Below are 25,182 nucleotides of genomic sequence, written 5' to 3'. Positions count from 1 at the left end.
GTTTTTCTTTCTTTTCATATGGCACTAGCATGTACAGCTTTCTTTAAAGCTAGTCCTATGCTAGAAGCAATGACAACATCACGTCACCTGGCTACTGACTGTGTCAGGGTCTCCTCCCTTCAAGCAAAGCAGATGGAACACTGATTTCCCTATAGCTGCTCATTATATTGAATGTTGCTCAAAACAAAACAAAATCCCATTGAAGTATCCAAAGTGTTTTTAAAAATGCACCCAGAATTTTAATAAGATGGAAACTGAGTCCACTTCCTCTCATAAAAGAACTAATCAAATTAGATAAAGCTTTTTTGCAAAGACTCTACCAGTATCTTCAGAGCTGGTTTCATCCATCAAAACATGCCGTTAAAGAGCAGAAGCAATCAGAGCAACAGAAAAACAGAAAATCCAGAGTGAATTATTGCAACAGTGATTTTTCTCTTAGGTGAAAATGCATCCTTTAGCAGGCAGGTTGAAATCAAGCTGTGATGCTGCTACCAGCACCATGTTGTTAGAAAGAACATAGCAAATGGCTTTGGGAGCAGCCAGGAGGCTGAGGCACAACCTGGATGGGAGAGTTGGTGTATCCCAGACACACACAACTTCCCAGGGACTGTGGTGCTTGTAAAGAGGCACGATAAGACTCCAGCAACAGGAGCACCCCTACAAAGAGATCCTTTGGCTCAGATGAACTGCCAGGCCATAGGCAAAGGCAGCCCAGAGAACAGCTTTGCTCCACCATCCTGAGTGAAAGGCAAACCTCTCAGGAGCAAGAGAGAGCACCTTGGCTCGGCCAGACCCCTGATGGCAATGGGATCTGAGTACCTGCAGCGTTAACACACTTCTCCTCCACTTGAGAACACTCTAGGGCTGGACTCATCCCCACCAGTCTTTTCACCACCATACTTCAACATAAACTATCTATTATTGTTTTTCTCTTTATATACCAAAAGATGCAGAGATGGGTGTTTTGTACCTGTCTATACAACATAGAGTCAAGATCCCAAATTGAATTCTCTGCAAAGAACAAAATATATTTGGCTTGTACAGCTATCATGATTCTCCAGCCCTTGACACCATGCTTTCGTTCCCATGGAGGGCAGCTTGCCTATAAATTCAATGAGATAATCTAAAACTGTATTTAGCTCACCCAATTTCAGCTGGTAGTCCTTCTGCCTGTCTCTACAAGGTTGTGCTAGCTGCGATGACAAACTACAACAACTCGTATCTATAAAGTGGTTTGACTCAAGTAATCCTTGTGTTATGTCAAGGCATGCTCTCAGAGGTGTCAATGAGATTCAAAAGGAGCTGGGTTAGCTTGACACCTGGAAGAAACTGCTACAGGGAAATGCAATGACTGGCTGGTGAATTTCTGTATTAAGGAGAGCAGAAAAGATCTGATTAAAAAAAAAAGTGAATATTTCATTCTAACAAGGGGAAAACTGGGAATTCTTGACCTAATGGGAGAAATCAGTCCTCTGCCCATTTCTGAAAAGCTCTGTGAATGGCAGTGAGGTGGTCAGAGATTTCTCTGACTGATTCTCAGTGAATCCCTTTATTTCTCTAAGTTAAGGTTTCCATGTATTTCTTTTTCCTTTCATGCAAAGGGTCAATTTGCAGAGGCAGATGCCTGTGTCTTGTTAACTTTCAACAGCAGTTGCCTGCCTAACCGCTTCTGAGAAGCCCTTTGCATGAAAACCTGCCCACATGCAAAACCCAACAGCTTATACTCCTGATTTCTCATGTAAGTGCACAAAGAAAGCACACCCTGGCATGAAGTATCACATCACTTTTTCAGTACTAAACCTTTCACAAGCTTACTATTTCCTAACAGATGAACCTATACAAACACCTAAAATGGTTGTATCAGACTGTCTGCCCAATCAAGTTCCAAAAATCACCACCATGACTTACACAACAAAATTCAGTGATAAATAATACGCTAAAAAAGAGATGCAAAGTAGGCTGTGACTGTGTCCTTGTGAGCAAATTTTTAAAGCAAAGATGCTGAAAAAGAAAAATGCATTAAGGTGACCTTGAGTATGGGGAACAAGGTGCTATTCCATTATTTTTTTAAATGGAAATGATTATTAAAACACCCGAAGCTGAACTGCTGTAACCAAGTCAACTCAATCTCCCCTTAAAAATTCCTTTTCTCCACTTCCATTCAGATTGTATTTACAAACTGTAGATGTCTCATTTTTTTCTTGTGTCATTTCATTATTACAGAGTTGAGATCACTAGCCATCTGCAGCTTCATTTCATCAAGCTCTGGTTTGTCCTTGGAGCAAGGTCATACGGGACAAGAACATAAAATGCTGCTTTCCTCAACTGACAGTTCTTTATGCCTTCCTGTAAATACTCCCCACTAATTTTAAATAATTTTACCACTTCATACTCCCCCTCACACACACTGAAAATGCTGATATAGACGCATATTAATAAGGATCTTGTCATTTAGCCACTGCATGACATATTAGAAGCAATTAATGGTGTTTATTTGCTGATAACACAGGCATTTCAAACTCCAGCTCAAGAATCCTTGGTAGCTTCATGTGACTTGCAGGATATTAGCTATGGGTCAGAAGTTGGGACCCCCCCCATTCAGCATTAGCATATGCTTGGCGCGACTCTGCTTTCCATCAAGCAGAAAAAAAAATGCAGTCAGCACACAAAAATTAGCAGCTGCTATATACCCTATGGTGGGTGAGTGATAATAAAACATCACTAGGTGTATGTGGGTTCACGCATTGAAATCAACAGACCACTAAGAAAAGATTTTCAGGCGCATGACACAACGTTCCAAGCTAAAAACAAAGCAAACAGAACATGGAATTTCTACTCAGATCAGCTTTGATTTGCCATAAATTCTGGAGCATCTTCCCTTAAGCAGAGACTGCTGCTCTGAATTCCAGCAAAACCAAACCAAACAAGGGAAAAAAAAAAATAGCAGGGTAAATTAATTTGAGAGTCTTCATTAGCACACCCATAAAGAAACAGTGAATAAGTGAGTGATTCAGGGTAATCAGCTCTAGCTCTGGGGGTCAGTCTCCCCTCCAGTCTCTGGCTGCAGACGCTGGCAACAGCAGACTGAAGGTCCCACCTCTAATCTCCAACACAAGGTGCCTCTCTTTTGGCACCTGGAAAATTCACTACTGGGCTGATGTAGTGGATTCTGCGATATGCTCTGCTGTAAGCAGCCATCTGGCTCCCAAGTAACCATGTGAGAGTTTTTACTTGGGTGCTTTTAATAGCCCCACTACTCCTAGACATGAAGACATGCACATCTTAGAGGTCTGTGCAGGGTTAGCTCATGAGACTGTGAGCATGCAATTTGTCAGAAGAAGACGCAGAAAATGGGATCATTAAAGGTGAACTCCCCAGCTACCTCTAAAGGAGATGATCTTGAATGGTGAGCTTGTTTCGTGACTGAGTCACAGGATAAAAGCCAGCCACATGGACTTGGGTTCACATGAGCAGGTTCAGTCCCCAGTTCCATCATACATAGTTTCTTCACATGACTATGGCCAAGTTGCTTCATTTCTCTGCCTCAGTTTCCCCTCAAAAGGAATTAAAGTTAATCCCTGAGTAGGAGGATGAGGGTCAGTTCCTGGAGCAGTGTGAGGAGTTACATCTTCAGCCTCCTGAAACAGTGCCTCTCCCATGCTGTCAGGTTATGACCCAAAGACCTGCAGCAGAACTGCACTTCATGCTGCTCACCTGTAAGAGGTGGAAGGGCTTTTTCTGCTCCACACGACACACAAGACTTTGTCATGTCCTCTTCTCTGCACCTCTCTTCCTGGTCCGGCCACAGCTGGTTGCATCTCAGAACAGCACTAAACTACACCAAGTTGTAATGGTCCCCTGAGGCCTCTATCTAACCTCTCTGCACAGACCAGCGGAGCGCAGCATGTCCTGGAAACACGTCCTGTGATCCCATGACTCGCTCCTTAAGTGCCAGCAAAAGAAGCTGCTGCAACAGCTACAGACATTGCCACACCTGGAGAATCCAGAAGAGGCTGGCTGAGGTAGTTACAGGTGAGAATCATAGGACTTTCCTAGAAGTCCTGCTTGGTGCTTCATTGTGAGAGCTTTTACTGTGGTGAGAACAGTCCTGCTTTACTTAGCATCCTCTCCTGCATCCCTGGCTTCTGCCCCCTTCCATTCCCATTATGTGTCTTTCTTTGTCATTTACACAGCAGGAGGTACCTTTGATTAAAAAATTATCCATGATGATAAAAACATCCAGGAGCCTCTAAATATCATCTTCTTAAGTCAGCCAACTTTCCCCTGAAATTCTGTGGGATTTTGGTGTCTTTGTCCCTTAAGAGAATAGGATTCTAGGAAATGTGCCTTTGAATATTTGGCCAGTGACACGTTTGCTCTAAGGGAATAGGTAAGCGTGTTAAGGAAGCAAGAGGCTGGAGCTAGTCCACGTTCCCCGCAAGGCAGAGATGTTGCAGAGCACTCGCAAGTGTTTCTTCTGCGGAGACACCGCATGTCAACAGTTAACTTCCCTTTGTTCCCATCCAAATGATTAAAGTTAGAAGCTTGCCTGGTGACATCACCAGAGTTTAAACATGCTGGATATGGTCCAGGGAGCCAAAGTTATTGCTGACCCCACGCTTACTGATCCGCTCCGCAAGTAGCTGATGTCTGCTCTCACTTTATGAATTATTTAATGGGTTAAAGATTGGTCAGATCTTCTTTATGCAACATACAGCTATACGGTAGGCAGGAGGACATAAACATGCATTAACAAGGTTAAAGTCATATACTGTAACTACACTGTTTTCAGCTTGCAGCTTTATTGACTTAATCATGCCAGCACCGCAGCCAACAAATCATTAAATCCATTCCATTCTTTTGCTGGTTACCAACCACAAAAACAGAGGCAGGCAAACACGGAGCAAATCTCAGAGGGGGTGGGGAGCGGCGGCGGGGTGCGGGGCAGAGAGAGAACAGTGGGATCACTATGGAGTGCTGGCTGGCCTGTCACTGCCAGCACAAAGACGCCAAATCTGTCTTTACGGACTAAGTGGTTTCATGGCTTAAAGTGACACACTCATTTGTTCCTGTTTTGCAATGATTAGAGAAAAGAAGAAGGCGAGGGGGAGGAGGAATAAAAAGCAAACTGAGCTGCTTCGTGCCGTAACAGTGTGCGTGTGTGTGCGCATCCTCGCAGAGCCACGGATCTCATCTGTAAATACAGCCCAGGGCCAGGCAAAGGGGATGGGGCACTCGTTGCGCCCGGAGGGGGGGGTGCTTGGGATCCGCACAGCTGCTAATCTGCACTGAAATGCAGGCATAATTAAGAGTTCAGGGTAAAGAAAAAAGACATGGAGCATTAAATCAGGCCTTCTATTGCCTGCCAGGAGCAACTCTGACCACAGCCAGCAGTGGGAGAAATCCCTGCTTTCACACCGAAGTAACAACTTTACTTTTGGGCAAATGCTTGAATTTCTGACCTGTAACTTTCCATACCCATGTCCAGGCCCCACCCCCAGAAGCTCCCTGATTGTCAGCAGCGCAGAGAATGCAGGTACCCGCAGCAGATTAACAAAATAATGTTTCTAGGTGGTTAGTTCAAGGCACCCAGGTTTGAAAATGGAGCTGTCAGCTTATTGGTTTTGAACATGTAAGATCTTATTTGTCACCGCTTTTGTCCCCATTAATTTCTTGATGGAAATCATCTTCTCTATCACCATAAAATACAAGTGGCTTGTTTTGCTCAAGGGAGCATCAGACAGAACACGGCTCCTCTGTGTTACAAACAAGCTATGGAGGAAGAATTCAGCATGAACACTTGGAAACCTTCAAATATCAGTGTGTTATTGATAGCATTTATTGATGATGACACTGCCTATTTGCAAGCTTTCCTTCACTGAGAGAACATCAAATAAGCTCCCCCTTTCTGGGGAAGACCCAGCTGCATCAGGAGATTCCTGGCTCACTTCTATTACAAAAAGAAGGAAAAGCCAACAAGCTCCCTTTTCTTCCCCTCCTCAGTATAAGCTGTTTAGAGCTCCCTGGATAAGAATAACCTGGATTTTGCCATTTTACCAGTGCAGGGGCTTGGCAGATACATTTGCACCTTGTCCTGAGATTCACCACTACAGACCTGTTGGAACACCATCATTATTTGGTTTTATAGTTGTTTTCTCTAGACCAAAACAACCCTTCTTACAGGTTAAATGCAAACCTTGCCTCCTGTTGTTTACTAGTTACCAGTTCCCTATCACCCAGAGATGTCTCCTGGCTCCATATATTGCAAATAAACATATCATTACTCCATGCAGGAGTCGGCCAGGATTCCTCTTGGAAACAACTGCCAGAGAAAAACCTGTCCCCCAGCCACATGCCCGCAGTAACAAGGCAACAGAACACCATCAAACATCTTTCCAGCCACCACACTGCAAAACTAGCCAGAAATAAAAATGCTTTCTGAGAGTCAGAAAGTCAGGAATTCAGCTATTGAATGACACTCAACTTCAGACTTTTGGTATACTGGATCAGCACAGCTGCTGCTGCTTCCAAAGATGGAGAATAAAGGTACGTCCAGCCCACAAGGGCCAAGCTCGAGTGTGTTGTCCAGGCTTCCCTCACCCATTCATCATATCTCAGAGGTGCACATTAGGGTGAGGTGGAATTACCTTCTAAACATCTTTTCCTCCACTGGCCACAGGAGGAGCCTAAATGATGGAAGCAGGAAGATGACCCAGTCCCTGAGGAAGGCTGACAGCAGAGAGCACTAAACCCACATCTCAAGTCCCAAACCAGCGCTTTATCACTCAACTCTTGCCTTTTGTCGGGGGCTCAGCAGCCCTGGCCCCACAGGAGGTGCACAGAGGAGCTCCCTTCACCCTGCTAACACCACCTCCTGCCCCTGAATCCCAGCTTCACAGGCTCCCGCCAGTATGCACCCGCCTTTCCATTGGTGTGTGCCCAAAGGCAAAGTGGAGGTTTGTGTGATGGACTCATCAGCCTGGAAAGCATCTTATCACTGCCCTGTGCTTATCAAGAGAACATGGAAATGTAGAGGAGGCTCCACCACCATGGTCATTAGCCAACAAGCTGCTTCAAAGGGAAGTGACAATTGTGGTGATGTTTTAGGACCGGCACACCCAGCCAGGAGTAACACACCAGCTGGGCTATTTATAATCCCTGATTCTAGAGTCTTAAAATAGCACAGCTTTTATTTTTACATTTTCAGGCACGCTTGTGTATTTAAACAACTCCGTTTGCAGGCTCCACATCAAACACATCACAGCCTCTTGGAAATGGGAGACAGCACTTCATACCTCCCCACTGAAAGGAGAGGTGAACTTCCCTCTCCCCATGACCCCTATCTCCTTGGCCAATGTGATTAAGAGTCCCCAGGCCTATTTCCATATAGTTTTACATATAGTCTGGCTCTTCCAAATGCACAATGCAAGGGCCATACAGCATCTGGCTGCAAACATTGCAACACAGCAGAGCTCAGACTGTAGTACATGGCCACATGTGTGCTGCTCTTACCAACAGACACCCCAAAGTCTCTGAAGGAGTTAATGGGTCCTACAATAAAGCAATCCAGATTGTCTGTGTTTTTCTTCAAAAAACAAAGGTCAATATACAGAAGCTGTCAAACAAACCATGGCTGCATGTTGGAAAGGAGAGCTCTCTACAGCCTCAGCACAGGCATAGCTATTCGTTCTCTGCTCCCCAGTGCCACAATGTACCTTGGCTGGCACTTCTTAATGACTGGAGCATCCATGTGCTTTTTGTAAAACAATCCTAAAATATTCAGGGTGGGAGAAAAACTTCCTTGCACAGTCAAGGTTCTGGCAGATTGCATAGGTGTCAAATGGTAAATTGTTAGGTGTTTTAATTGCAGAGTTATTCAGACCCTGGAACTGGTTATTAACATAGGAAAAAAACAGAACTTATTTTTACCCATAATTAAAGAGGCTATAATGAGACTGCAAAAGCATGGATGGTCCTGCCAGACCACCCCTTCCTTCAGGACTTATAGGAGGAGGAACATTAGAGGCCCCATCTTAAGATACTTCAGCTAAGAGCTTCAGAGGGGTCAGGCCCGACACATGACCCCCAATTTCTGTGCTGAGCCTCACACCCCAGCACCCCTCCTCCTGTCTTGCCACAGCAGGGATGCGTTTGGGAGAGGGTGCTGCAGGGGTGCAATCCCACCCTTTCCTATCAGCAAATCCTTTCTGACCAAGGGGCACACGAGTAGGACACATCCTGGATTTGGCCTGGAGTTGCATAACCATCCTTGCTAAAATTCAGGATTAACAGGTTATATTTTCATTTGTGAGATTGTTATCTGCCCTGAGAAAGGTTTCCGATTTCACCAGCACTAATCAGGATGCCACAATGGATTTCCGGTCTTGGCAATGAGGCTTGAGTCCCTTTGTACCTTGTGGAGCCGGTTTTAATTCAAATCTAACTGGCAGAGTTATTGTAGGCTGCATGTTGAATAGATTAGGGGAAAAAAGTCACTTACATGCTACTGTACCTTCTCTCTAAATCCGTTTCTTACAGACACAAATCCCTCCAACCACCAAAGCACCTGGTACCCATGCACCTTTCCAGGAATGACAACCTCCATCTCTCCAGTGGCCCTGACCCAAGATCCCCATTATAGTTCTGTGCCTTACAAATCTGCACTGGTTCCCTGTTATGCTGTAAAGGATATCATAAAACATAAGCAGCAAATACGTCCCGTATCAATAGAGCAGCATGCCATGACAGCCTGTGCTCCCAAACAACGCTGGGCTGCATGCCTTGCCTCTCACACTGTTGGCTCACAGGGCATTCCATGTTTAATGCTCTCACCCAGACACAACACTCTGAGAGAGAAGATGCAGTTGGCTGAGGAGAACAACTAAGTACAAAACTACTGATGCCATAATTATAACTGTGAGGCCAAACAGACTCCCAAGAGGGACAATCTTTGTGGACAGAGAGGGGAAAGGCTCACTGACGACTGGCTTTAGCAGATGAGTAAATTAGACCTGGGTTATAGCCTTCTTGTTCTCCCCCTGCCTCCACCCCCAAGGACTGTGTGAGTCAGTGGAACTGGAGGGAAAATGTACACTAAATTCTACAAGTGCAGGAATTAAAGAGACATCTACAAAGCCTGCCTCTGGCGCTTGATACCAGCTGCAAAATTGGGTTAGCTTGACATTGCTGCTGGAGGTGAACAGACCCAGGAAGGCTGGCTAAGCCGCAGCTGAGCAAAGCCCCTCTCTGTGAAGCAGGTGAGCTGAAGGCTGACAGCAGCCTCATTGCTAGGGCACGAAAACACATTTTTGGATCTTTAAATCCAGGAGTGGAGTCAGAGCAATTAAGAAAACAAACTATTTCCTGAACAAACCTGAGGTTCAGACAGTTTGTGAATATGAGATATATGCATATCTGCGAGTCTGGCCTGAGCCAGTTTTTAAAGGGCTGGAGAACCCTGCAAGCTCTCCAAGGTTCATAAAAGCTTTTCCTTTAATAGTCAGGTCAAGAACATTTCAGTGCTGAGTCTCTTTTACCAGTGAGAGCACCGGCAAATCAACCCCAGCTGACATTCACGCTGCCTGGCAGCAGCCCGGGAGATCTCCGTAAACGGTATCACAGCTCCGGAGAGGAAATCTCAAATGTCTCGTAAATCCTGCTGCGGGGAGTGCCACATCGCAAGGGGCTCATTGCGTTTGTCCACTCCAACAGGATGCCAGTGATGACACCCAGCTGCCTCTGTATACCACCCAAGACATCTGCCCACCAGTGCCCTCTCCCAGCCTGCCCCTTGCCACAAGCAGCATTCACAGAGCAGTGCACAAACAAAGCCAGGACAAAAGCACAGATCACTAGGTTACACCAGAGAGTCTTCTTTTCTTTCCTTTCTTTCCTTAATACTTTCCTTTCTCTTCCCGTTTGCTGCTGGACTTCAGAGGAGGATGTCAAGGCTGATAAAACGAGTCCAGAAACCCTTGACATGTCTCCACAAGCTGGAGAGGTTTCCTTGGGGTAAGAGCTGTGGCTGCACTGGGGTCAGCTGGGAGGAGGAAGAGGAGGGCCGGGGAGGGAGAAGGGGAAAAAATGAACAGCTGCAAAGCAATTAAGCCTGCCTCTGCCTTACTGTCCAAAGCAGGAGGCAATCTAATTCAGCCTGGTGCCTCTCTTCCTTCAGCCGTCTGGTGCCTGCCTGGGATTCAGGAAAGGGGCTGTCTGCCTGCCCACTTTGTCTGCTGAGCCAAAGGGGCCCTTCCCAGCCACAATTTCCAAAGGAAAGAGATCTTGGCTGGCGGTGTCTCTTCTTTTCTGAGAAAAACATGCACTGAATGTAGTGGCAGCAGCTTTATAACCCTCTCCTGCCCTTCCTCAGCAAACAACCAAAGTGGAGCTGGAGCAAGAAAATGACCCCGCTGGCTCCTCCACTCAGCACTTGTCTCCCAGCACAATGAATCAATTAGCGTCCAATCATTATGGTGGTAACTGTATCTTTCACAAGCAAGATTTTATATAGAGATAGAATAGGATGTTTTCTGCTCATTTCCTTCCTGTCATTCTAATCACGAGCTACTGTTAAAAATACAATGCATTTAAAGTCCATAATATTCTCAAGCATGTGTTCCAGTTTCCCAGCTGAATAGCTGGACTTCTGTTTTCTGCACCATAAAGGTGCAGCAATAAAGGGGGGGCCCATATGCAACTGGGTTAGAAACTCACAAAGGGCATATACAGGTCATCTAATTTCCATGTTCCTAATATCAGGGATTACTTTAATTCCTTATTCTTGCCAGCTGTTTCAGTTTATAATCCATGGTGCAGGACTCCTTCCAGCATGTCTAAGGACATACTTGTTCTGCTGTTTCTTCAGAAACTGGCAAAAACGTTTTATTTGGAAAATGTTAGTGCAGCAGTAAAAAGCCTTTTAGTACCCAGTTAGAAGGAGAAAATAGGCTCTGTGAGAAGAACAGAGTACAATTCAACTTCACTTTCAGTTAAGTTTCACAGTAACCTAGACGGCCGGTAGGTACCTTCCCTCTAACTACAGTAAGATAGAAATAGGCAAAACCATGTATTTTAAATGCAGCTAGACAGCATTTCATCTTATTAAAAGCTTCAATACTGTTATCATAAGTAGAATAAAAAAGAAATCAGAGTGAGCAAGATTTTAGCTCACCATACTGGCAAATGCTTTATGAAGTAAGAAAAAGTAAAGTAAGAGGAAACCTTTGTAAGCTAAAGCACAGTGGTTTTATATAGTGTCAACCTATAATGGAGCTGTACACCTAAGTCATGAGTTCATTTCTAATCTTACGCCACACAGGATCCCTGATAAAGGTCACAGTTCTTTTTAGAATTAAAATTTATAGCCATATAGATATATGCCACCTATGTAGGAAAAGGAATGCGTAAAATGGATTTGTCTGTTTCCCCCTCACTGGAAATGTTTTTCTTAATAAAACCAGTTCTTATTAAATAGTAATTTTTTTTAAGTAAAATACAACATAAATAAATGTTGGGGATTTAGACAAAGTCCTAAAACACCAACGGGAAAACAGCAATATGTCTAGCAAAACTTCTTTCAGTTAAAGATTTACCCCCATTTCAGGACCACCACAGAGTCTATGGTGATATTACCAACATTTCTCTCTTCTTGCTGAACTTAAGCACTCTTAAGCCATTAAACACATAATATTTTCTGATAATAGAACGCCATTCACATTTCATTACCAATATTTCACTTGAATGAGATATGAACTTGGACATCAAATGAGTCTACTTCAGTCTGAGAAATATTAGCACACTTTGGGGAACTGCAGAATCACAAATAATGACATCAAGAGCCCGACACTATTCCTGGAGAACTTGTAAGTCCTGGTTGCAGCAACAGACATTTGAGATGTGTTAAGGATTACAAAATCAGACGTTAATCTGCAGCGAACAACACAGGTATGGGCAGTCTGCATTTCTGCCTTAAGCAAACAAGAACCAACAAGACAATTAATGAGAGAAAGCAGCACCAGTTCTAACTGCACGTATAAATAGGCATTAAAACCAACTGTATTCCTCAAGTGAGTCATTACACCGTGAAGAAAACTTTTACAAGAAACTTCATGTTGTTTACAAATTTCCCATTTACTTTTTGTTTTTAATTCTTTCCTTCCCACTCACAACACATTCAACCAACCTTGGGAAAGAGCCTAAATGAATAACCACAGAATCATCGGTATTTACTCTGGCACCTTCAGTTAACCGGGTCTCCACTTTTTCTGCAGTCGACTAACTAATGCAATCTAAACACAGACCTTCTTATCAAACTAAGACAAGATTACTCAGCGTTCTTCTGGCACAGAAAGACTCAGCTTTTTAGATCCTGGAGTCTGTTCCCTGGTGCAAGCTGGGTCCGGGTGGTGGGAATGGCTGCGTTGCCTTCGGCACTTCCCGGTGTGGCATGAGGCACAGCACTATAACCAAGCCAAGGACGAAAAATACGGCAGGAATAGCTTAATTCCAGCTCTAAATGAGCTCAGCAGGGAATCTAAACAGTCAAGTCAATTGCCAGAATCTGCACTTTTCAACCTCATTCTGCTCCTTTGATCAGACTGAATTTTGAGCTACGGCGATTAATGGACTAATAGAGGAAGTCACAGGGTATCTCTTGGGAGAAGAGAAAAAGGAGAAAAAAGTACCTTATTCTTGTTATGCATCTATTCTGCTAAATGCTACATTTCTACTTAAAAAGCTAAAATGCTGATGTGGAAAGTTTGCTGGCGGAGCTGGAAAGGAGGGGAAAAAGGGGGCTGTACCAAACAAAAATTAATGCTCATATGATTATTCATTCATTGCTTAAACATACCCTTCGGAGCAATGGTAAAAGAAAGCAGACTATCCAAATACAAGTGCCATGTAAACTACCCTTCAATCCAGTACAGTAACAGTAATTAATAATGCCTGAGAGTAAAGGAAATATTAAAGACATTTATTATGCAAAGAGAAGCTTCCTAAGAATGAAAGAAATGGGTTTGTGTATGACAGGGATACATACTACTGCTATCCCAGGATAGCATGTCCTCATCTTTCTGGAGAGGGAAGAAACACAGTCACAAAAGTCTTTCTTAAGCACTCTTTTTTCCTCATTTGCTTTTGTTATTGCCATGCCCAAGACGAGGGGGCAGCTTTTCTTCCTGCAAGGGCAAATGTTTCTTTCACAACTCACGACTGTAAAAAACAAATGCCAGAGGACTACAAATAATCACTGGACTGATTAAAATATAATTTATTCAGAGTTTGGCACGTTTACAAAATGCTGGTATTAACTCCCAGGAAAAACAAACCCAAAAACAAAACAAAAAAGCCAAAAATAATCCAAATGTAAACTGGAGCTGATATAGGAACAAGTGCTTCCAATACACTTTTTCTTTTTTACTAATATGCTAATGCCAATGACAACTGTGCCCTTTGCTGCATCCTTCTCCTCCACCTTTAGTTTTTCTTGAGCATACAAAGACTATGCACATACATGATTCACTCTGCTCTCAGAAATAATCCTGTCATTGTCCTAGAATGACCTCCCACTGCACAAATTTAGGTGCGCATGTTTGAATCTTTACAAGATCAAGCTGTTATTGTAATGTCTTAGACTAGGATATCATACTATTTTGTCTGCATTCAGGGCTTACCCTCTGTGAGTCTCGCATCAATTCTGTAAGGGGGAAAAATAGCTTGGCACAGCTTGTCCATAACCTGCATGCACATCTGCATCTGTCTGACACTGATCTAAAGTATCACATTTTCATTACTTCAATGAGAAATGTTAAATAATTTTGCTGATTTTATAGAGAATATTATTTAGTCTACAGTAATACATTTCTTATCTTCTTCTTTTAACATTCTATTATGAAAAGGGTTAAATTGTAATATAGGATTACATTTTGTTAACAGTAGTGCTTTTTTTAAGAATTACATACTGATAATGGTAGTATTTGCCTTTCTGTATGCTATAAAAAAATTAACTTTAAACCAGATATGTAATAAAGCGATTAGCCTTCAAAGCCCTAAGAAGAGATGCTATATTCTGATTGTGGATTTCTGTCAATTAGTAGTGCTGGCTGCTTGAAATAGTACAAAGTGCTCAAGAAAGAAATATTATACAGCCAGCATGCCAGACTGATACGCTTCCTAAATGTACAGTTTTTGAAGACAGCTCATGATAGTGTTTGGCTTTCAAACCTTAATGTTAACAGATTTGATGGGACTGCTTCTAATTTGTATTTAAGACCCATTACCTCTTCCTCTAAGCAGTCTCTGTGAAACATCGTTTGTTCTAGGGGGATATTTACCATCCAGCACAGCTCTGTAATGGCCGTTAATTCACACCATTTTGCTTGCTCCTGTATTAACCAGCAAACTGTGAATCATCCCAGTGTTTCCAGACTCGCAGATGTACGAGGGAACCACCAAGGCCAGTTCAGTTTCTCTCCCCATTCAGACATGGAGACAATATCAGTTCCTGTTTACAGCCACGGCTTTGTTTTCCCCCACCCACACGCTGAAATTTCTCCAAAATGCCCAAAGAAGAAAAAAACAGAGAGACTGAGTTCATTTTACCAGGAAAGTTATTTCTAGGTATTGCATCTGAAAGAAAACATGTTTGTACTTTTATTTGGTGAGCAGCCTTTACTGCAGAGAGGCAGAATGACGGAGAGGCAGGACACAGTAGGCTGCTCCAGCCACCCCACCCTGCGGAACCGCCGGCCGGCGCCAGGCACACGGGTTAACAGCATCTGAGGGGCTCTCTTATTTGTCTGTTTGCTTTTTATTCTAATTGTTAAATTAGGCTTTGGTCCTGTAACTGTTCCTGCCTGGTGGAAATGCAGATGTGATTTTAGGCTGCTACAAGACAATACCAGGTAGACGCCACCCCCAAATTCAAGGGTGCAAACAGTGCTTTCACGGTATCACTGCAAAAAGTATTAAAGGCAGTTGTTAATGTAAGCATCAAATTTGAGGTAGTAAGAAGGGCATGATTTTAGGGAAGTAGGCACATTTACTGAAAGCCAGCTTGCTTTTAGTTCAAAATAAGCTCCCCCAACACTGTCATTTACTGGGAAAGATACTGGAAACACAGACAACAAAAAACTTATCTTCCACAAATGTGAGGGAAAAGTGGAATTAAGATGTTCTGATATTAATGGGTATTTACAGCACAGATGAAACAAGTTGGGTGTACAACAGGGTCATAGAAACCATTTCCTCATTGCTATTCAGCAGGAGACTATGTATGCCATGAAGGCACCTTTTAATATAAGAATTATGGGTGCACTAACTTGTAAATGAGGATGCAAGTGGTGTGTTTTGCCCATCAGTAACCACTATTCATGTTGTTATTTTTAAGAGTGATACACAAGAAGGAAGTTATGGCATTCATTATGAAGCCAAACAGTGCGAAGGTCACCGAGTCTTCCCCTAGATTCCTTGCTTGTTTATAGCTTCATTGCATCTAAGGGCACAGTTGAGAAAAAAATACATTCAAACCCTTTTGCTGCTTATTAATTTAAAAATTTCTGCATATGGATAGGTTTGGTTTTTGTGGTAAAAAAGAAACAGAATGGGTTACTCGGGAAAAAAGAAAGCAAGAAAATCTGCAGCTGGGGCCTGATTCAGCTGATGTTTAGCCCAGGGAAACTTGTGAATACTGCTATCAAGCTGCCTAGAAAACCCAAGAGAAACTGCCCACCCAGGCTGGCAGGATCAGAGTGGTTTTGGTACAAATGGGTGCCAGAATATGGTTTCACATCAAATGAATCACACACTTTTTAGCATGATATCACCACTGTAGAGAGAAGAGGTTCTCTCCCACCTCACACTGCAGAGCAGAAGGAAACAACTGTCTGTTGCTTAAAACTCAAAACCACAGAAGCAAGAGGGTTTTTTTTTGTTAATGTAGAACCTCTGTGAGATGCACACTCTGTTCCGCTCTCCCCATATGGAGCTGGGGGCTACAGCACTGCCACACAGCTTGTGTCCCGAGCACCAGGGAACCTGTTAAAAGCACCCTGTCGGGCTGAAATACAATGCCTTAATAAAAGAGAAATTTAGGACAAGTCACATTTCCATCTACATGTTCACAGCACACGAGTATTACTTCCTCTTGTCTTTCCCCACCAAAACCCTGGACAATACCACATCAGCCCCACTTCCCCCATCGCTTCATAGTCCTGCAGGTAACAAAGACTGTCTTCACCTTCCAGCACCCCTTTCTGGTGTTTATAGCACCTTCCATGTCTCTTTCTTTCTTTCCAAATGGACTTTTTTGTCCAGCATGAGATTCCCACATATGTCTGTGTCCCAAGTGTTAAATTGCTGGCAAAACATCTTCCATTTTATTAAACAGGTCATAACTAAGGGAAAGACCTGGCTGGACTGAGGAAAGTGCTGCAGCTTTGGTTTAGTGTTCACATTAATTTCAGATCCAAAGGAGGGTGATGGTGAGGTTGGGGGAGGATGCTCCCCACATGGTGTTCAGAAGGATCTGGTCTATTTACAAGCTTCCCCTCTGCAGATTGCTTCCCATAATGATGTGCTATGTGGTGTCCAAAAGCGCTTTCAGCACAACAGATAGCTAAACTGGAAGGAATGATGACTGCATTAGGCAGAGCTGCTAGAAATATCAGTGCCTGTAAACATCTTTAAATACAAACCAAAGAACTGGGAAGATTAAGATATGGCTACAAGGACTGGACCATAGCAGGGAAATGCTTTGGAATACTTATAATCTAAGAGACGATGACAACACACGCAATTTAAAACACACTGCAAAGGAGCAATAGACTAAGAAGGTCAGATGTGAACCAAGATTTTATCTTGATTACTGCTCTTCTGAAAATGCTGCATTGCTGTTGGTATGTTGAGGCCAAGCACTCTGTTTCTTTTCACGAGTTTATTCCTTACTTTCCAAAACCTAGCTTACACTATTTGTTCACAGGGGAGGGAGAAGGGACAACATGCCAGTCTGATAGTAATAGTCAAGCTCCTTTCAGACTCTTTTGAACAAAGGGAGAATCTCCCGTCTTGAAAAAGATAACAACGCAGTTGCACGTGCAGAGATAGATAGAAATTCAGAAATGACCATTCAAGAAGATGTTTTTACATCTGTGGAGAGGTCAAAGTCTAGGCTCGGCCTTATTGCTCTCTGTAATCCAGATTCATCACCAGCTTCCTTTGTTCGCCTATTCAAAGGCACTTAATTAGCTGGAGGGCTTGCTGCTTTGCCTTCAAAAGCTCTCCACTCCCACAAAGGCTTTGCTTTGGTATTGTGCTACCATTGCCTTTTGAAACCAAATCTGTTTTACCTCTCCACAGCATTAGTAAAAGAAAAAAAATCCACCAATATCTTAAAAACTTTTTCCAGAGAAAAAAGAGGAGAGGGAGAGGAGAAACAAAGATGAGGGGAAATATCAGCAGAGTTTCATTCAAAGTGGCTTTAATGTAAGTCTGACACAGAAAAAGGGGGGATGGGGATGAAACTGGAGATGAAATCTAACCAGTATTTATGATCTTACATGATACTGTAGTTGGTTTATGTGTTAGGAAGACTCCTTGTGACATCATGGAAATCCCAAATAAAACATGATTTTTTGCCTGTACTTACAAGAGGACCATATATACTCAGGTGCTGTGTGGGCTGTGCTCTCTGCTTCTCCAAACTCTTAAATCAATCTGCATCAGAGCTTATAAACCTGAAGTGCTGCTGAATCAGAACAGTCTCACCTATCAGTCATGGTACACTGACTTTTCATGGGCAGCAATAACTTCACATAACACAGAACACCAGGAATCACCTCCTGGAATTAACTTTTCTGTTTATATTAATATAAGAACCACTACAATTTTGGATTACATTATATTTATTTAACTTTCGACATCCAAGCTCTGGGTCAGTTTGTTCTTTGTATCAGTGCATTTCTTCAGTTTTGTGTCTATGTTTATAGAGAACTCATGCTCAGAAACAAGATTTTTTGTCTAATTCCCTTGCACTGACTCCCCTTTTTCTCCCCAGTATATTTAATCTTGCTCAGGGGTTTTGGTCTTTCTCTGCAACCTATAATTTACTCTGCCAACTCAGATACTGTATTGCTGCTTTTACCACAGTTAAAGAAACACTGTCAAGTCCTTTTCAAATGTTTTCTTAGTCTTCAGTATGTTCTTCACTATCTCATATACTGTCCACATGTAGTAAAATACAACTATTTTTGCTGCAAATTATACTATTTTTCTCTCTCTTTTCCTATCAGCTTTCCTCTGCCATCATTTTTGGCAATGGAGCTGAAACAAATACACCCTTCACTGACAATCCAGTATACAAGTATCTGGATGTCAGCAGGAATGCAGAGGGCTCTAAGAATAGCACATTCAGTTCCTACAGTGCAAGCGGAGCTCAGAAATGCAGTGTGTCCCACCCAAACAATGGCTATTTATCAGCTACATCCCCCCAACAAAACAACCTTTTAAGTTGTGTTTTGGTTTCCAACATCTTACACACAGGGCAGTGCGCAGGACCGTCCCTCCTCCCTCAGACTCTCAAGTTTTAACTCAGACAAACTTGGGCTTGGAAAAGTAATAGCCACCCAAAGGGCTTCTTTTATTCCACAGTCTTAAACTGCAAAGATCACCGCTTCGTTTTCCTGCCCTCAGGGGAACCCTCCTTTCCCTTCACAAAGACCTCTGTCTGTTCCTATATTGGTGAGAGCAAAAGAAGAGCTCTTCTGGAAGTGGTGATGCAGTATCAGCATTGCTGAAGGCAGAATTGGGCCCAATGTATCTAACATGCCAGAATAGGAGATGTGCAAGTCCAAACTGTATTTAGTCAGGAAAATCAGGGAGATACCCAACCATTCAACCTGCCTGGGCAAATGCAGCTTTTCATTCCCCCAGAAACAGCCAATAAAGTCAAGTGGCTAAGCTTAAGTGCAGAAAACAGTGTGTGATAGTTTTGGAGACTATCTTTGACTCTCTGACATTTACTACTGTCTTTACATTGTGGATTTATTAGCCTAGACCTTTGAGTATAGTTTCACTCAGCAAGCATCAGTCCTAGATGAGTAAAATGAAAACCTGTACACATTCACAAGAGCAATGTTAGCACCACCAGGCTTTGCAATATCACACAATGCAACCCGTCAGTGCCTCAATCAATATCTGTCAATGCCCAACAATAAAGACATAGTGCTTCGGATGGGAAAAGATTAGCCCTTATCAGATTTACCAGTTGTCCAGGCAATACAGGATCGGGGATGCACACTGATTACGCTTAAGAGATACATCGTGAAGTACGGAAGTGGTAGAGCTGCGGGTAGTAACCCAGCTTTTGGAATGCAGAGTCTTTCCTTTAATACGCATTGAAACAACAGCAAAAAGCTCATTCCGGGGCTGTGTCCCAGGGCTGCTCTCTTCCCCATGTTGCTCTGCCTGCTACAAGGATCAGATTTCATGGTTTATTGTTCTCCCTCCAACTGGCCACCATCCACATTCTTCTCCCGCACAAAGCTGCACCTCTTGCTCAAAAGAAGAAAGCACTATGCCTTCTTTTTGTAAATTTTAGTCACATTTACAAACACACACAGAGCAAGGGGATGACTTCTAAACATTCCAAGGAATGCTGCTGGTTTTTGTTGAGTGGATTTCTGTGAATGAGGCTGAAAAAGGCAACTTTCCACCAGAAGGTTACTAATTTTTGAAGATGGTGAAGTTGTGTTCCCTGTCTTCTGAGCCTTTAACATACTGCCTTTTAATGAAACAACTGCTTCATGCTTGAAAAGTCACATTCATCACCTGCCTTAGGAAGGAATTAGGAAGGAGATGCTGCAAAGCTCAAATTCAGCTCTGGATACACTGCTGGAAATCAAAACCACAGTCATTGGAACTACTTTCCTACAATGGAGTAAGATTGGTGCACAGCAGATCAGGTCCAAAATTTCAGTATCAACGTCTCAATGAAAATAAGAACTCTGTTGCAGACAAATAACATCAACATGCTAGGGTCAAAGAAACACAGTAAATACCCCAGAATTTTAAGGTTTCCCACCTACAGTATTTTTTTCCATGTCATTTTTCTTTTAATTCAGCACTCAGGGTCCATTTTCTTCTACAAGATTTGCAGTAAAGTCATCAAAGCCTAACAAAATGCTCCACTCCTCAACATCCAACATCTTTCTTCCACAGCTCAACAGACTGTACAACTGAAGCACTGGCATCTGCTGTGTAATTATTGCAGCATAAGTGTTCCTTGTAAAATGAGGGAGGCACCATAAGCTTACCTAACTAGTCTGAAAATGTAAAATGCTCATCACCTGTAATCACTGCCTTAACTGTCCTTGATCTTTACTAATAGCCACCGGATTATAACAACTCTCTCTCCGATGGTGAGAATCAGCTAGAACACAGCACAGGCAGAAAGGAAAGTTGCTGGAAGAGGGGCTATTTTGGCCAACTAAAGAGACTCAATGCAGGAGTTTTTCCCATTTTCTTTTGGCTAATCAGTGATGGAAGGGGTTCAGAGGTGTAAGACAAAAATGCAAAATGCAAAGCAGGGAAAACTAGGGCACAGGAAACCTCAGGAATCCAACAGGGATGTGGCAATTCCACCCAGCAGCAGAGCCAGAAAAAAGAAATATGCTCAAAGGTTATGGACACACGACCAAAAGCGATCATGTTACTGCAGTTAACAACTTACTAGCTATCATCTGAGATGCAGTAAAGCACCATGAAGGTATTCTTCACCCAACTGCTCCTGACCAAACCATCTGATGGGCTGTAATGCAATTTACTCATTTCAATCTCACTGCCCATCCATACTCTTAGATCCCAAGCCAGAAAGACCCTCTGTGTTTTATTTGGGTCTCACTGCACACAAACAGGGTCTTCACATGCTTATAGCAACATAACTGCTTCAGGCCTTCATTAAATTAGGGGCCTTATATTGATAACCCTTTAAAGTGAACTATCCGTGCCATGTTGTTACATGTCACGTATTTGGATAAGCAGATTTGGAGAGTCACCAGTCCTGCCCATTTGTCTGTTTTAAGCTGCTGTATTGAAATACTGAGTACTGAGTGTGCACAACTTGAAAGATAGTGACTTGATCCTGAAGTGACACAATGAGAATGCACCTCATTGATTTACTACAAAGAAGCTGTAACTATCCCCTTATTTCTCATTGCTACCATAAGACAAGGTTACACCAAGTCGCCTACATTGAAGAAATCTGCCTCCACTGAAGAAATCCACCTCTGTAAAAACCACTCACTTAGCAGTGAAGAAGAGCAAAATAATTCAGGCTCTGGAGCATATTCCCCAGCTAAGCACCACACTCTCCAGCAAATCCTAGCAAAGCTTCAGAAATCAAGCTCTGTTTTGCTGAGTGAGAAGCAATTCAGTCCTTCACGAGGAGTTGGTAGAGTTCCTGTGTGTGCAACTAAGCAACTTGAAGGATTCTGCTTCCAAAGTTGGTTCAGCCTAACAAGGTACATGGCTTTGGTGGTGAGATTCAATGTTTCATACTATTCTTGCTATCAAAAATATAGCTATTTATTCCTCATACCCAGGCTGCTCTCAGACTGAGCCCTCATGTCCTTCCTTGCCCTGAAGTCCCCGTTCACCATAAATCTCTGATGCACAGTGGTAGGGGATGGCGCTTTGCGCCTCTCCTTGAGTCTCTCAGGGAGAAATTGCTGGAGAGAAATCAGGGCTGTGTCTCACTGCTGCCAGCTGCAGTTTTGCATTTACCAGCTGCGTTGGTATCACAGATCAACAGAGGGTGGGGAATGGCCCTCAGCCAAAGCAGGGCATTGCCCAGGGCAAGTGCTAGCAACAGGTATTTCAAGTTTACTTCTGCTCTTCAGTAGCTGTAGTTTGACCTGCTGTACATGGAGTCATATTTTAACTTCGCTTCTCACCGTACCTGATCTTTTCTAGACTCAGAAGCATAACACAACGAGTAACTTCTTGAAGGGCACTAAGAAAAGATACTCTCACTAAAAGATGATAAATATGTTACAGGAACATCCATACAGCTTACACTAACTAAGAATACCTACAAAACATAGGTCCATGCTAGATCTATGAAGAAAATTAACTCTATCACAGCCAAAACCAGCACAATCACCTCTACACATAAAAATAATCCATTTTAGTGGCATAAAATGTGTTTTGCCTAATGGCACAAAAGTTCTCCACTTGACTAGAAGAGACAATGCACAGTGGAATTATGGGACATTTCAACTAAAGAAATAAAATTACTCTGATAACACCAGCACGATGTCATTGCTTTGTCCATGCATACACTGCACACACCCCAGAAGTTCAGTGTTGTCACGTTTGAAACACCAAGGAAAGTAAAAATAAGAAAGCAAACAACTCAGTATTTTCACGCAAGCCCGGTAATACAGAAGAGATGTTCTCACCTGTCTGCTCTGGGATGGCAACGTGGCAGGCTGCATGTGCCTCTGCATCCGATGTGGCTGCATCAGCTGCCGAAACTGCTGCTGCAGAAACTGGCTGTTGTTAGTCTGCTGGGGTGGCTGTGCAGCTGGAGATGGCTGCTGCTGCTGCGGCTGTTGCTGCTGGAGATAGTGAATGAGGGACTGCTGCCCTTGTCCTGCTGTCAGAGGTGGTATCTTTTGAGTAGCTGACTCTGAGGCAAAGTGAGACAGTGGTTTGGTGTTATTGAAAGAAAACTGGTCTTGGCTAACAGGGCTGTCAGCCACCAGACCTGGCTGCAAGGTAGTGGATGGCTGTTGCATAATTATGTTCATATTTTTGGACTGGTTTGTAGTCATTGATTTAAAAAGTGAGCTCTGCATGTTCGTGGGGTTGCTGGTGGGAGTGATGTTAGAGATTAATGTACCTTGGGGACTGAAGGGCTGCTGATGGAGAGCTGGGCTTGACAGTTTTTCTGGCCTGTATGGTGGAGAAGGTCCAGTATTTGTGGAGGCCATGCTGGCAACCAAGTTGTTCTGTGGACTTTTAATATTGTTGGCTGGTAAGCTGGCTGCTGTCAGGGTGGGCAGCATGGAGCTCTGTGGGCTGAAGGGCTGCTGGTTCAGAGCCGGGCTGGAGAGCTTTTCAGACCCATAGGGAGGAGAGGGGCCACTGGATGGGGTGCTGCTGGAAGTCATGCTTGAAAGCAGGGTGTTTTGAGGACTCTGAATGCTGTTTCCTTGTAGATTATTAGCAGGCATGCCAGACACCATTACATTTTGAGGACTGAAAGGTTGATGGTGTGGGGAGGATCCTGCCCTGTAAGGTGGAGAGAGACCAGGAGGAGACATAGTTGGCCAGCTAGGAGGCTGTACTTGTTGCTTAGTAGTAGACACCTGCTTGCTAGCTGCCAGCTGCTTTAGCTGCTGAGCATGCCAGTTGGAGCCAGGTAGGTTGGGTAAGGGTACTGGAAGCATAGGTGGTGGCTGGTTCTTGCTCTGAGCTGCTGTAGAGATGGGCGATGCAACAGGTTTGTTTGAAGAAGGAACTTGGAAGTTGGCTCCAGCAGATGATGGTCTCATCTGAGGAGATCCTCCACTGGTCGGATTGCAACCCGGAGAAAAATCTTTGTTAGCAACATGGTTCTCCAAGTGGGAGGTCTGTGGGGAGGACTTTGGAGTGGTACTTATGCTTGGTTGAGAATGATTCAGCCCAAGTGGCTCTTCAGCCTTGCTGCACAAAATCTTCTCCAGGTCCAGGTCATTGGGAGAAGGATCAGGCATTTTTGTCAGCTCTTCCAATAGATCTTGCAGCTCTTGGTCCACAGACTGCAAGCTGTTTCCTTTCTCATCATAGTGGACAATGTTATTGTTTTGCGCTCCTATTGATCCCTTCTGATTTATTTCGGTGTTGGGTGGCACTGAAAATGGGGAACTAATGCCACCACCATTTATGTGATTGTTTTCGAGGAGCACTGGATGACCTGCGACTCCCAGGGAGGAAGCACTGTGACCAGTGGAGAATGAAGAACTTTGCATTTCTGGACACGCCACATTCGGATTGGCACCTTGGCCCATGGCAAGGTTTACATCATCAAGACAAAGTCTTTTACTGTCATTTGGGAAAATGACATCAGGCACACTGCTGGAGGCAGGAGAGCTGTCATCTTCCAGTTTCCTTTTAATGGATCCCTGTAACTGTGAAAATAAAAAAGGAAGAAGAAAGGATCCATTATTAACCTTATTCTAACATGTTCTGAAGCTCCACGCTGTAACACTGGGTTGGAGATAAAGAAAATTAAATCATATAATTAAAAACCCAATCATCTGAGACAAATTCAATCAGGATTTAAGTGGGTGCAACTTCATTGAAATCAAAAGAATTATAGTCAGACAAAGGCTAAATCTCACATATTGGCCTTACAACAGATGCTAAAACTAAACAGTACTGTCTGTCATGTGAACTGTAATAGAAGTTTTTTAAATAGTTTCTGGTTCCATTTCAATTAAGACATTATACTCCCTGCATAACAAACATGCCTACATTTTTATGATAACATTTTTTAGGTCTAAATGGCAGATCTGAATGAAACCCTGGACTGAATTTAGTGACCTTCTGCCAGTGACTCGGATTAAATTCAGACCTGGGACAACTAAATTGTTTTACATTCTTTATAGGCAGGACATCTGAAATAACTGGCATACTTTCTAAACAAACCAAACCAAAACAAATTCTCAGCTATCTATCTAAACAGACTTTCAAGCCTCCAACTCACAGATGTTTTAGATTTCAGAAACAGTAAATAACCTCTTATTTTTTGTTTATTCTTCTAAGTCTAAGGCAGTATGGGCTTTATTCTTTTGAAGGATTGCAAGTCATTCACAAAAATGGAAATAGTTTCAAAATGTATCAAATAAGTATGGTGATCGACAAGAATTTGTAAGGTTGTAAATCCACAAATCTTAGGGGAAAAAATCTGCCTTCAAACTGAGAACAATGCTTCTAATACTAATTCAGCACGATATGGCAATCTCTTCCAAATATAATCATCTGTGGTTTTCAGTTTTAAGAAGCATGACCTGTATGTCATAGGATTAATCAGACATTAACACTGCTGCTTCAAGTTAAGGGAAATAAGCATTACGTTCTTGTTTATCAATAGAGGGAGGTAGCATTTTGATAAGTATCTAATCAGCAATGGGAAAACCATAG

The 25,182-nt window shown here is 43.0% G+C and overlaps 1 protein-coding gene across 2 annotated transcripts in view; it reads right to left on the bottom strand.

Moving 5' to 3' along the window:
- MAMLD1 (mastermind like domain containing 1) overlaps positions 1–25,182 on the bottom strand; it is an 81,618-nt gene that overhangs the window by 9,841 nt on the left and 46,595 nt on the right. For both annotated transcript variants that reach the window (XM_062613260.1, XM_062613261.1), the window contains exon 2: positions 22,455–24,167. In XM_062613260.1, coding sequence (XP_062469244.1) covers positions 22,455–24,167 — 1,713 coding nt within the window. The remainder of the gene's footprint in view (positions 1–22,454; positions 24,168–25,182) is intronic.

Source organism: Pezoporus occidentalis, unplaced genomic scaffold, assembly GCF_034315485.1.
Source record: "Pezoporus occidentalis ecotype Australia unplaced genomic scaffold, CSIRO_AGI_Poc_V1 ctg165, whole genome shotgun sequence".
Taxonomy (NCBI): Eukaryota; Metazoa; Chordata; class Aves; order Psittaciformes; family Psittacidae; genus Pezoporus; species Pezoporus occidentalis.
The sequence above is the reverse complement of the archived record's forward strand: the minus strand, read 5'-3'. Positions and strand labels throughout refer to the sequence as shown.